General features: G+C 48.1%; 1 protein-coding gene, 1 long non-coding RNA gene and 1 pseudogene across 2 annotated transcripts in view; all 3 read left to right on the plus strand.

Moving 5' to 3' along the window:
- The window catches only part of LOC144507598 (uncharacterized), a 41,179-nt gene extending 35,224 nt beyond the window's left edge, over nucleotides 1-5,955 (plus strand). The window contains exons 17-19 of the mRNA XM_078234753.1: nucleotides 1,080-1,260; nucleotides 4,182-4,327; nucleotides 5,845-5,955. Coding sequence (XP_078090879.1) covers nucleotides 1,080-1,260; nucleotides 4,182-4,327; nucleotides 5,845-5,955 — 438 coding nt within the window. The remainder of the gene's footprint in view (nucleotides 1-1,079; nucleotides 1,261-4,181; nucleotides 4,328-5,844) is intronic.
- LOC144507797 (uncharacterized) overlaps nucleotides 1-14,282 on the plus strand; it is a 266,778-nt gene that overhangs the window by 213,358 nt on the left and 39,138 nt on the right. The gene's annotated exons all lie outside the window — the stretch shown is intronic.
- LOC144507599 (anoctamin-10 pseudogene) lies at nucleotides 6,087-7,955 on the plus strand (annotated as a pseudogene).

Raw genomic sequence — 14,282 nt, forward strand, 5'->3', positions numbered from 1 at the left:
TACAGTTCTGAAGGAACAGTTCGGCCCATCAAGTCTACACTGACTCTCTGAAAGAGTATCTTACCAAGGCCTGCTCCCCCATCCTATCCCCATAACCCCACACATTTAGCATGGCCAATCCACCTAACCTACACATCTTTGAACACTAAGGGGCAATTTAGCATGGCCAATCCACCTAACCTACACAATCCACCTAACCTACAATTTAGCATGGCCAATCCTGCACATTTTTGGGCCTGTCATTTCAATGGAATGAGTGGGGATTATTTGATTTGATTTATTATTGTCACATGTATTAGTATACAGTGAAAAGTATTGTTTCTTGCGCGCTATACAGACAAAGCATACTGTTCATAGAGTAGGAAAGGAGAGGGTGCAGAATGTAGTTTTACAGTCATAGCTAGGGTATAGAGAAAGATCAACTTAATGCGAGGTAGGTCCATTCAAAAGTCTGATGGCAGCAGGGAAGAAGCTGTTCTTGAGTCGGTTGGTACGTGACCTCAGACTTTTGTATCTTTTTCCCGATGGAAGAAGGTGGAAGAGAGAATGTCCGGGGTGCGTGGGGTCCTTGATTATGCTGGCTGCTTTTCCAAGGCAGCGGTAAGTGCAGACGGAGTCAATGGATGGGAGGCTGGTTTGCGTGATGGACTGGGCTTCATTCACAACCCTTTGTAGTTTCTTGTGGTCTTGAACAGAGCAGGAGCCATACCAAGCTGTGATACATCTGGAAAGGATGCTTTCTATGGTGTAGCTAGGAAGGTTGATGAGACTTGTAGCTGACATGCCAAATTTCCTTAGCCTCCTGAGAAAGTAGAGGTATTGGTGGACTTTCTTAACTATAGCATCAGCATGGGGGAGACCAGAACAGGTGATCTGGACACGTAGAAACTGGTTCTCGCTCCCGAATTCTTGGTTTGCCCTCCTAGTGCAAGAAAGTATGTGCTGGGAACGCTCATTTGTAAAGTGGTTCCCTACGTTGTCAAAGAAAAAATGAGGTGAGTCTCACTTCCAAGTAAGTGTGGCTTGGTAAGCTGGTTTGCATGTTGCTGTGAGTTCACCGTGTTCTGTTTCCTGTACAGGTGCTTCAGCTCCCTGCTGGTTCATCGCGGCAATATCTCCCCATCCTGAAGTATTTTGTGCTGTATTATATCGAGGATCAAGAGGAGAGCTGGCTGTGTTTTCCCCAGCACAATCCCATCGCTGTTTACCAAGACGTCTTTCTCTCCAAGGAGACTGCAGTGTTTCACTGCCAGAGAGTGGGTGAGTCCTTGGACACACACACTCTCTTACACACACACTCTCTCACACACACTCTCTCTCACTCACACTCTCACACACACACTCTCTCTCACACACTCTCTCTCACACACTCTCTCTCTCACACACTCTCACACACTCTCTCTCACACACACACTCTCTCTCTCACACTCTCTCTCACTCACACACTCTCTCACTCACACACGCACTCTTTCACTCACTCACACACTCTCTCTCACACACTCTCACTCACACACACTCTCTCTCACACACTCTCTCTCACACTCCCTCTCACACACTCTCTCTCACACACACTCTCTCACACACTCTCTCTCACACTCTCTCTCACACACTCTCTCTCACACACTCTCTCACACACTCTCTCTCACTCACACACTCTCACACACACACTCTCACTCACACACACACTCTCTCTCACTCACACACACACTCTCTCACTCACTCACACACTCTCTCTCACACACTCTCTCTCACACACTCTCTCACACACACACTCTCTCTCACACTCTCACTCACACACTCTCTCTCACACTCACACACACTCTCTCTCACACACACACCCACACTCTCTCTCACACACATATTCTCTCTCTCACACACACTCTCTCACTCACTCACACACTCTCTCTCACTCTCACTCATTCTATCCTGTCTCCATCAGTAGGATAAGGCTGAGAATACTGGAGAATCAAAGCAATAGTTTAAAGTTTATTTATTAGTGTCACAAGTAGGCTTACATTAACACTGCAATGAAGTTAGTGTGAAAATCCCCTAGTCGCCACACTCCTGTTCTGGGACACTGAGGGAGAATTTAGCATGGCCAATGCATCTAACCACTTCTTTCAGACTGTGGGAGGAAACTGGAGCACCCGGAGGAAACCCACGCGACATGGGGAGAATGTGCAGACTCCACATAGACAGTGACCCAAGCTGGGAATCAAACCCGTGTCCCTGGCACTGTGAGGCAGCAGAGCTAACCACTGTGCCACCAACAATAGCAACGTTGGCTCTCTCTCTCTCACACACTCTCTCTCACACTCTCTCTCACACACTCTCTCTCACACTCTCTCTCACACACTCTCTCTCACACACTCTCTCCCCTGAGTCACAAGGTTCTGGGTTCCAGTCCCACTCCAGGGTTTGTGCTCCAAACTCTGGACAGACACTGCAGTGCTGTACTGTGAGAGTGTGGCACCTGCTCGAGGTACCGTCTTTCAGATGAAATGTCAAACTACTGTCCTGTAGGGAGGTCTTGTGGCGCAGTGGTATTGTCACTGGACTAGTGATCCAGGGCATGATCTGGGGACCCCATGTCAAGTCCTGCCACGGTAGATGGGGAAATTTGAAATTAGTAAATAAAGATCTGGAAATTTGAATTCGGTAAGAATCTGGAATTAAAAGTCTAATGATGTAAAACACCATCTTGTTCACTAATATCCTTTCAGGAAGGAAATCTGCCATCCTTACCTGGTCTGGCCTACATGTGACTCCAGACCCACAGTAATGTGGTTGACTCTCAAATGCCCTCTGAAAGGGAAGGCAGTTAAGGACAGGCCCAGTTGTAAAAATGAATTTAAAATCATGGGCAATCTCCTGCCTCTGAGCCAGAAGATTTTTTTTTATATTCACTCGTGTGGGACATGGGCGTCGCTGGTCGGCCAGCATTTATTGCCCATCCCTAGTTGCCCTTGTTGAACCAACCAACTAAACTTCCCCCACTAAAGGTTGTGTGCGGTTAGAATCCCTACAGTGCAGAAGGGGGCTATTCGGCCCATCGAGCTTGCACTGACAACAATCCGACAGTTGGTGAGGTTTGTGTTAACTTGGTTCACGTTGGCTCAGATCAGGACTTTTACTGTGTAAACGTCTAAGTTCAAAACAAGTGCGGTTTCTGGATGTGTCCAGGTTTTGGATAAAGGTTACTTGACCTGTATTGTACATAAATTCTCCTTTTATATTGATGCGCTATTCAAACACGAGGCTTGAAGCTCAGTAAATGAAAGGCTTTTATTTACTGTAACGAAGCTACCAGAACTTATATACACTATCCCAGACTGAAGGGGTCCCGGCCAGAGCAGGGACTCTTATACCTCTCCCAGGAGGCGGAGCCCGACTGGGATGTGCCACAACACTACAGTACAAAGGTGTAACAACCCCACCCTAACCCCAACAGCAACAATAGCACAACCCAACAGTAACATATGTACATCCTTGTAGTACTGGCCAGCCCCTGGCTCAGCACTATCCAGTGGGAACCAACGATGGTTCACCACACATATATATATATATATATATATATATATATATATATTTATTGAGTGTGCAACACAGAAACTGGTCATTCAGCCCATCTGCGTTCACATACTACTCAAACCTTAATCCCAGCCCGGCTCCATATCCTTCTATTTCTTTCCCTCTCACGTACTGTTCAAGTCTCCACTTGAATGTACTTGTGCTATATTTGCTTTAACCATTCCCTGTAGTAGCGAGTTACACTTTCTGACCACTCTCTGGGTAAAGACGTTTTTGAGTGAAGGCATTAAAGTGAGAGAGAGAGAGTGCGGAAAAGATTCACGAGAATGTTTCCAGGGTTGAGGAACCTCAGTTACATGGATGGATTGGGGATGTTGGCATGGTGGCACAGTGGTTAGCGCTGCTGCCTCACAGCACCAGGGACCCAGCTTGAGTGACTGTCTGTGCAGAGTCTGAACGTTCTCCCCGTGTCTGCGTGGGTTTCCTCCGGGTGCTCCGGTTTCCTCCCACGGTCCAAAGGTGTGCAGGTTAGGTGGATTGGTCATGTTAAATTGTCCCTTAGTGTCAGGGGGATTAGCAGAGTTACGGGGGTAGGGCCTGGATGGGATTGTTGTCAGTGCAGGCTTGATGGGCCGACTGGTCTCCTGCAGTGAAGGGATTCTATGATTCTAGGAAGGGAAAGCCGAGAGGAGATTTGATCGAGGTGTTCAGAACCATTCGGGATCTGGACAAAGTCAATAGGGAGAAAGTGTTGCCCTTGGTGGAAGGACCGAGAACAAGAGGGCAAGGATTTCAGGTAATTGGCAAAAGAAGCAATGGCGACAAGGAAAACCTTTTTCACGCAGCGAGTGGTTAGGATCTGGAATGCACTGTCTGAGAGTGTGGTGGAGACAGATTCACGCAGCGAGTGGTTAGGATCTGGAATGCACTGTCTGAGGGTGTGGTGGAGACAGATTCACACAGGGAGTAGTTAGGATCTGGCATGTACTGTCTGAGAGTGAGGTGGAGACAGGTTCAATCAAGGCATTCAAAAGGGAATTAGACTGTTACCTGAGAAGGAAGAATGTGCAGGGTTACAGGGAGAAGCCGGGGGAATAGCACTTGGGGAATCACTTATCCAGAGAGCCGGTGCTGACATGATGGGCTGAATGGCTTCCTTCTATAACATTTCAGTAAAGTTTTGCTTGAATTCCCTATTGGATTTATCACTGACTGGCTGTGATTTATTTAAATTATTTGGGTGGGGCCTTCTGGGCTGGGCTTGGCTGGGCCCAGCGTGACATAGATAGGATGCAAGACTGGGCGGAGAAGTGGCAGATGGACTTCAACCCGGATAAATGTGTAGTGGGCCATTTTGGCAGGTCAAATGGGATGAAGGAGTATAATATCAAGGGTAAGACTCTTAGCAGTGTAGAGGATCAGAAGGACATTGGGGTCCGGGTCCATAGGACTCTTAAATCGGCCTTGCAGGCAGAGGAGGTGGTTAAGAAGGCGTATGGTGTGCTGGCCTTCATCAATCGTGGGATTGAGTTTAGGAGTCGGGAGATAATGATGCAGCTATAAAAGACCCTCATCAGACCCCACTTGGAGTACTGTGCTCAGTTCTGGTCGCCTCATTACAGGAGGGATGTGGAAATGATTGAAAGGGTGCAGAGAAGATTTACAAGGATGTTGCCTGGATTGGTTGGCATGCCTTATGAGGATAGGTTGAGGGAGCTCGGTCTTTTCTCCTTGGAGAGACGAAGGATGAGAGGTGACCTGATAGAGGTGTATAAGATGTTGAGAGGTGTAGATCGGGTGGATTCTCGGAGGCTTTCTCCCAGGGCTGAAATGGCTGCTACGAGAGGACACAGGTTTAAGGTGCTGGGGAGTAGGTACAGAGGAGATGTCGGGGTAAGTTTTTCACTCAGAGGGTGGTGGGTGAGTGGAATCGACTGCCGTCAGTGGTGGTGGAGGCAAACTCGATAGGGTCTTTTAAGAGACTTCTGCATGAGTACATGGGACTTAATAGGATTGAGGGTTGTAGGTAAGCCTATATATAAGCCTAGGTAGGTAGGGACATGACCGGCGCAACTTGTGGGCCGAAGGGCCTGTTTGTGCTATTTTTTCTATGTTCTATGTTCTCTACTGTAGAATTCTGTCCTTGCCCAACCTTTCTCTCTCTCTCTCTTTCCCTTCCTTCCCCCATTCTCTCCTGGTGGTGGTGGTGGTGGGGGGGGGGGGGGGGGGGGGGGGGGGGTGTGAAGATGCGGCAATATTTACATTAAAATTGTGTCAGATGAAAAGCAAACTGCCTGTCACCTCATGACATAGCGGCTGACATCACAAAGCTTCTCAGTTGATGTTTGCCTGGCCCTCAATCATTCATCACCTTCACTCAAATTGGACTCGAATGCAGGGCACCTAAACTGCAATGTACACTAAAGCTAGGTATAAAAGCATTCCCACGCCACTAACCGTATAGAATAAAGTCGCTGGCTTGTTCCTTTGTGCAAGAGAGTAAGATATATACTTAGCGATAGGAAAGTGGCTAATTGTGATCGTTGGGTCAATTGATGGAGGATGCAGCAAAGAGCAGCGCTGCTTTCCCTTTGGCCTTGGTCGTTCTGGACGCTGCACCTTGGATAAAGCAGGAGACGTTGGAATGGCTGATGTCCCGCATCGAGGCCACCAAGTTGCTGGGCGGCGCAGAGCTGAAAGTCAAAATGGTGGAGCACTCCCAAAGCAAAGTGGTCTTGCTGATCGGGGCCACCCTGGAGCGGCTGCTGCGCGGGGCAGAGGAGGCGGCGCTGATGAAGGTGTATGGTGACGGCAACTTCAGGCCGTTCAACTTCAAGGACAGGGACAACTTCCGGGAGGCGGAGGCCGAACTGCTGACCACGGCTGAGATGCTGTACATCATCAAGTTCATGCTGGACAACCTCCTGGCCAGGGATGAGGGGCACATTCCCGGTGAGCCCGGCGTCAGACTCCACCGGGGCAAGCCCATCTTCCCGGAGCTGTGGGGAGCTAAACTTCTCGCCAAGATGTACCCGATGCACAACAGGGAGGAGCTGGAGAAGCTGAAGGATCAATGGAAGCAGCACTCCTACCTCATCAGCCAACCCGTTCAAGCCTTGAGGAACTATTTTGGTGAATCGATCGCCTTGTACTTTGGCTTCCTCGGCTACTTCACGTGGGGTCTGGCGTTCCGGACCCTGCTGGAGCTGATCTTTTACATCACAAACCTGAAGGACTCCGGCGGCTGTGTCCTCTGTGCCCTGTACAATATCATTTGGTCCACGGTGTTCCTGGAGGGCTGGAAACAGCGCAGCTCAGAGTTGACGTTCAGGTGGGGGACCCTACGGCAGATGGGGAACTTTGACAGGGTCAGGTCGGGTTTCGAGGAGAAACTAGGCTTAGACCCAAACAGAGGCTTATCCTTACATGACCAGCAACGCTTCATCAAGATCATGATGACCTCAATGCCATTCTTACTTGGCTGCCTCCTGGTCACTTCCTTACTTATTGTGACCTACATCGATGCGGATAGGAGTGCTAAAGAGAACGATCTAAAGGAGCAATCTGTTCAGAGCCTGCTATGGACCTATGTCCCCCTACTTGTGTACAGTATTGTTGTGGAAATGCTGAACAAGGTGTATCTTGGCCTGGCCAAATACCTGACAGAAAAAGAGAACCATCGCTTAGTTTCCACACACGAAAACTACTTGCTGGCCAAGGTCCTTATCTTCTACCTGTTCAACAACTTTGCCATTCACTATTACTTTGCCTTCTACCTGAGGGACATGAAACAGCTGGCGGATACTCTGTCTGCCCAGCTCCTGGCCCACCAAGTCATGGTACAGTTTTTCGACACGGTGCTCCCCTACTGGAAGAAGCAAGTCAGCTTGGACAAAATACTTATGGATCCAGCCAGCGTCAGTCGCCAGCTGATCGAAACGGAAGGCAGCCTCAGGGATTCATCGGAAGGCCTACTGGAGGAATACCTGGAGCTGTTCATAAAGTTTGGCTACGTGACCCTGTTCTCGAGTGCCTACCCGCTTGCTGGTTCCTTCAGTTTCCTCAACAATCTACTGGGAATTAAGTTGGAAAGCATGAAATTCAGCAAGGTTTTACAGAGGCAGTTTCCGATCCCTTCTGCCAACATTGGGGCCTGGCAGATGGCTTTTGAATATCTCACAACCCTGGCCATCATAACCAACTGCGGACTCATAAGCCTGTCTCCAGAATTCAGGCAACTCTTTGCCGACCTCCCTGACCTTCACTATTTCTTACTGGCTGTGGCGATCGAACATGGCTTTTTGGGTGTCCAAAGGTTTCTTCGTTTGGCCATCCCCGAGGTCCCTTCACATATCGCGATCAAACTGGAGAAGATCGAGCATGAATGCAGGAGGGCTATGTTCCATGATGAATCGTGTCGATGAGACGTCTCAAGAAGGGGTAACACCAACTCCCAATGGAAACCACCAAGCCAGTTCCCCTACTAACTCTTGAAAGATTTTCCCAGCTCTTAGAAGCACAGTACCTGTGCCTGAAAGTCAAACTGTTGTTCAACAGATTTCTAAAAGGTCCAACATATCTAGTAAATTGAGAGAAGTGTCGTGTGTCTTTTGTCTCAGTTTCTCTTTCTCCCTCCCTCTTTCTCTCTCTCTCGCTCCCTGCCAGCTCCATTTTCCGCCAGTTTCTCACCCCCAGGTTGCCTGCGTTGGCAAGCGTGATTGGCACTGCAACCAAGAAACTACAAAAGGTTGTGAATGTAGCCCAGTCTCCCATCCATTGACTCTGCCTACACTTCCCGCTGCCTCGGGAAAAGCAGCCGGCATAATCAAGGACCCCACGCACCCCGGACATTCTATCTTCCACCTTCTTCCATCAGGAAAAAGATACAAAAGTCTGAGGTCACGTAACAACCGATTCAAGAACAGCTTCTTCCCTGCTGCCGTCAGACTTTTGAATGGACCTGCCTTGCATTAAGTTGATCTTTCTCTACACCCGAGCTATGACTGTAACACTACATTCTGCACTCTCTCCTTTCCTTCTCTATGAACGGTATGCTTTGTCTGTATAGCGCGCAAGAAACAATACTTTTCATCGTATACTAATACATGTGACAATGATAAATCAAATCAAATCAAAGACTAATCCTGGCACTCGCATGATAGCCCTTTTCCACTCTGAGTTGTCCTGCACCAATTGAGGGGTGGGGAACTATAATTGAGTTACCCTTCCCTGAGGTGCCCGGAAATGCCAAACTAGGTGGTTTCTGCCACATGGCCACACGAGGTCCTTTTAACGCCCAGTCTCGCAATCAAACATTGGAGCTTCTGGGATATTCAGTGGCAACTCCCTCCCACGCTCTTGAATGCTCTTGTGCGCGGATGCCAGTCTGCGATACCAAATAATGTGTCAACACTCACTGCCAGACATAAAATGGTTGCATTATGGGGATTTAAAAAAACAAATCAATGAGCGTCGCTGGCTGGGCCCAACATTTATTACCCATCCCTAGTTGCCCTTGAGAAGGTGGTGATGAGCTGACTTCTTGAACCGCTGCAGTCCCTGAGGTGCAGGTACACCCAAAGTGCTGTTCGGGCGGGAAATTCCAGGATTTCGACCCAGCGACATTGAAGGAACGGCTGATATATTCCAAGACAGGATGGGGAATGACTTGGAGGGGAACCTCCAGGTGGTGGCATTCCCATGTGTCTGCTGCCCTTGTCCTTCTAGACGGTAGCGGTTGTAGGATTGGAAGGTGCGGTCGAAGGAGCCTTGGTGAGTTGCTTCAGTACATCTTGTAGATGGTGCACACGGTTGCCACAGTTAATCGGTGGAGGGAGTAAATGTATTCTCTGATGTAAAGCAGACTCACGAGTGATCTAATTGAGGGTCTTAAGATGCTGAATGAAGTTGAAATAGGTGGATAGAGAGAAACGACTTCCTCTGGTGGGGGAGTTCAGGACAAAGGGGAAGAATGTTTAAATTGGAACTAAGCTGTTCAGGGATGAGATTAGGATGCATTGCCTCACATAAAAAGGTCAAGGTAAAGTTGCCACAGTGCCAGATGACCATAGGCTGCTCTCCCCTTTTGAGGGACCCGAAGATCACCACACCTCAGGCAAGGGGCAAGGTTGAGGAGGCGGGGCCTTCATGAATGACCTCAGCCAGTACGGGAATTGAACCCGCGCTGTTGGTGCCCAGCTAACTATGCTAAACCGACTTCCTCACGTAAAGGTAGTGGAAATCTGGAACACTCTTCCCCAAAATGTGGAGCTTAGGTTGATTGGCCATGCTAAATTGCCCCTTAGTGTCTCAAGATGTGTAGGTTAGGTGGATTGGTCATGCTAAATAGTTTTTAGGGTCCAAAGATGTGTAGGTTAGGGGGATTGGCCATGCTAAATTGTTTTTTAATGTCCAAAGATGTGTAGGTTAGGTGGATTGGCCATGCTAAATTGCCCCTTTAGTGTCCCAAGATGTGTAGGTTAGGTGGATTGGCCATGCTAAATAGTTTTTTAAGGTCCAAAGATGTGTAGGTTAGGGGGATTGGCCATGCTAAATTGCCCCTTAGTGTCCCAAGATGTGTAGGTTAGGTGGATTGGCCATGTCAAATAATTTTTTAGTGTCCAAAGATGTGTAGGTTAGGCGGATTGGTCATGCTAAATTGCCCCTTAGTGTCCAAAGATGTGTAGGTTGGGGGGATTGGCCATGCTAAATTGTTTCTTAGTGTCCAAAGATGTGTAGATTAGGGGGATTGGCCATGCTAAATTGCCCTTTAGTGTCTCTGGATGTGTAGGTGAGGTCGATTAGCTATGGCAAATGTGTGGGGTTATGGGGATAGGGTGGGAGAGAGGACCTGGGTAAGATACTTTGTCAGAGAGTCAGTGCAGACTTGATGGACTGATATATGCTGACCTGAAGTGGTTGTATTGAGTGCGGGAATATGGCTACATCCCCTGTACATTGCAGCATCCTGAGAATGCCTGTTGGGGCAGAATCTTGTTAGGGGTCATGTCTGCTGGCTGGAGAGCTAGTGAACGACCCATACTGCCAGTTCTATTGGGAAGTCTTGCCGAACCACAGGCCAATCAAGCAGCGGCCAGGCCTTCCCCTGTTATCAAGACTCTAGAGGTGGGAGACCTGTCCACCAAGGGCTGCCAGCCAATCAGAGACTGTCTGCTCTTGCGCTCAGCAGTGCCAATGGGAAGATGGTGGTTGCTGCTGGAATGGCAGGCACCAGTCTCAGGATCGCTGAGTGACCTAGGCCACAGGTAAGTAATGGTGGGGGGGTGGGGGGCGGGGGGGGTGGGGGGTTGCGGGTTGTGAGGACTGGGGTGTAGGAGTGGTCAATGACAAGGGCAGGGGGTGGCTCTTAATAGCCCAATGTCCTGTCCCTCCATCAAGCACCAAGTGTTCCCGCCTAACCACATGTCCTCGCCGCCTCCAATCTCACCACCAGAGGGAGCAGAGGATTCTATCCATTAAGTACATTTCATGGCTTCCGTTCATGGGCATTTCCTTATGGTACCACATGGTAATAAATTCTGCCGTTTCCTTTCCTGCACTCAGTAGAGTAGATCAAATGGGGCAGGGTGTATCAGAAAGTGGTAAACGCACCCCCTGCCAGTTGTTTAATTAAAATGATTGTCATTTGCTAGTGGACGCAATGGTGCAACATGAAACTGACCATAATTAGGCCACTTGCTCAGTTGGCAATTTAATTCCAAGGTCAGAGGGAGGGTGGACAGGGCCATGGCCATGCGGCATGGTGGTACAGTGGTTAGCACTGCTGCCTCACAGCGCCAGCGACCCGGGTTACATTCCTATCTTGGGTGATTGTAAGTGTGGAATTTGCACGTTCTCCCAGTGTCTGTGTGGGTTTCCTCCGGATGCTCCGGTTTCCTCCCACAGTCCAAAGATGTGCTGGTTAGGTGGATTGGCCATTCTAAATTGCCCCTTGGTCAGAGGGATTAGCAGGGTAAATACGTAGGTTTACGGGGATAGGGCATTGGTGGGATTATTGTCGGTGCAGGCTCAATAGGCCAAATGGCCTCCTTCTGCACTGTAGGGATTCTATGATATAAAATGGTGAAGGAAGAGGTTGGAATTGAGGTGAGAAATAGTCTCTCCCTGTTTCCAGCTTTTGCTACACCTGGGTTGGTCTCAATTGCGGAACGGTGGATTTGAGACCACAATTAAATGAGCCACGATCTCACTAAATGGAGCAGCAGGGTCAATGGGGCCGAATGGCCTACTCCTGCTCCTAATTTGTGTGTTCGTAATTCGTATGTTGACACTGAACTGAGTGAGAGAAGTGGAAAGCAATATTCCATTTATTGGCACTGACATTCCCTGGAATTATGTCTACTGCATGAAAATGGTACAATTGGTCTATTTCAGCTGTCATGCTCCTTGTTGACCACCTCTCACCCTATCAGCCTATTCCTCTCTTCCTCCTGTACTTAGTTAGCTTCCTCCTAAATGTGTACAGTTCTGGTCACTATTATAGAAACGATATTATTAAGTTAAAAAGAGTGCAGAAAAGCTTTACTAGGATGCTACCGGGACTTGATGGTTTAAGTTATAAGGAGAGGCTGGATAGACTGGGACCTTTTTTCCCTGGAGCGTAGGAGGCTTAGAGATGATCTTATAGAGGTCTATAAAATAATGAGGGGAACAGATCAGCTAGATAGTCAACATCTTTTCCCAAAGTTAGGGGAGTCTAAAACTAGAGGGCATAGGTTTAAGGTGAGAGGGGAGAGATACAAAAGGGTCCAGAGGGGCAATTTTTTCACGCAGAGGGTGGTGAGTGTCTGGAACGAGCTGCCAGAGGTAGTAGTAGAGGCGGGTGCAATTTTGTCTTTTAAAAAGCATTTAGACAGTTACATGGGTGAGATGGGTATAGAGGGATATGGGCCAAACGTAATTGGGATTAGCTTAGTAGTAAAATATGGGCAGCATGGACAAGTTGGGCCAAAGGGCCTGTTTTCATGCTGGAAACCTCTATGACTCTATATATGCATCCAGCCCTTGAAAGCTAATTACTCACAAAAACAAGCTTTACATAATCAAAAAGGGAGGCCTAGTGGTATTACCGCCTAACTCTTAATCCAGAAATGTTCAGGGGACCCGGATTCGAATCCCGCCACGGCAGCTGGTGGCATTTGAATTCAATAAAAAATATCTGGAATTAAGAATCTACTGATGACCATGAAACCCATTGTCGATTGTTGGGAAAACCCATCTGGTTCACTAATGTCCTTTAGGGAAGGAAATCTGCAGTCCTTACCCGGTCTGGCCTACGTGTGACTCCAGAGCCACAGCAATTGGTTGACTCTCAACTGCCCTCAGGCAACTAGCAACGCCAATGTCCTATGAACAGGAGGAGACCGTTTGGCTCATCTAGTCCACGTTTGTATGACAGACCTTTGACCATGAGAAGAATGAGGCAAAAAAAAGAGTTTCACCTGTAACTATTCAACCATATTTGTGCGTGGTATCTTAACGATTGAAAATAAATATTGATTAAGTTATACAAGCACCCAAACATTAAATAGCTTGGAGGATTTTAAAAAAAGGATATTTGAGGTAAGGACATGCTTTAAACAACAACCAGAGGCTTGAATGGGAAGCTAATAGAGCTAGTACGTGGGATCAGTGCAAGATGATCCCAGGAATGAAAAGCTTGACATATGAGGAGCACCTGAGGACCCTGGGTCTGTACTCGATGGAGTTTAGAAGGATGAGGGGGGGATCTCATTGAAACTTACAGAATACTAAAAGGCCCGGATAGAGTGGGCATGGGGAGGATGTTTCCATTAGTGGAAGAGACTAGAATCTGAGGGGCACAGCCTCAGAGTGAAGGGACGACCCTTTAGAACCGAGATGAGGAGGAATTTCTTCAGCCAGAAGGTGGTGAATCTGTGGAATTAATTGCCACAGAAGGTTGTGGAGGCCGGGTCATTGAGTGTATTTAAGACAGAGACAGATAGGTTCTTGATTGGTAAGGGGATCAAAGGTTACGGGGAAAAGGTGGAAAAATGAGGTTGAGAAACTTACCAGCCATGATTGAATGGCAGAGCAGACTTGATGGGCTGAAAGGCCTAATTCTGCTCCTATATCTTATGGGCTTAGGAAAATGGGCTAAAGTATCAGCTTCAGCTCAGGTCGGGAGGCATTTGTGATGCAGAGTGTTGCTAGCACATGGAAAGGCCTGACCAGAAATAGTGGGGAAGACAAAAAAGAAGCACTTTAAGGGCGACGATGTGGAAAGAACCAGCACAGGTGCAATGGGGTGAATGGTCTATAAGTTATTATGATAATGATCATTTCAATTGTCCAGAAAAATCTATCAGAGTTTTGACCGTTTCAGTGTACCCAAACAGGCACCGGAGTGTGGCGACTAGGGGATTTTCATACTAACTTCATTGCAGTATTAATGTAAGCCTACTTGTGACTGAACTTTGACTTTGGAGTGTGCTGTGTCCTAGGTCCAGCGGGAGATCCTTTCAGCGCGACTAACCAGCAAAGAGCCATGATGGAGTTGGATCCTCAAATTCTCCAGACTTTCTTGAAGGAAGATCTTCTAAGTGTCTACAGGTCCGTATCTGCTGCCTTGTTCCAATTCCTGAGATGTGCACCAATGATTCAACAATTGCCTTTCGAAGGAGGGTAGGGGGTGTGGGGGGGGTGGGGAGGGGGGGGGCTGGTTGGTGGTAGAGGGAATTACTTAGCTGGTCTCAGCTGTCAGGGTGATA

This window comes from Mustelus asterias, chromosome 19 (genome assembly GCF_964213995.1).
Source record: "Mustelus asterias chromosome 19, sMusAst1.hap1.1, whole genome shotgun sequence".
NCBI classification, from domain to species: Eukaryota; Metazoa; Chordata; class Chondrichthyes; order Carcharhiniformes; family Triakidae; genus Mustelus; species Mustelus asterias.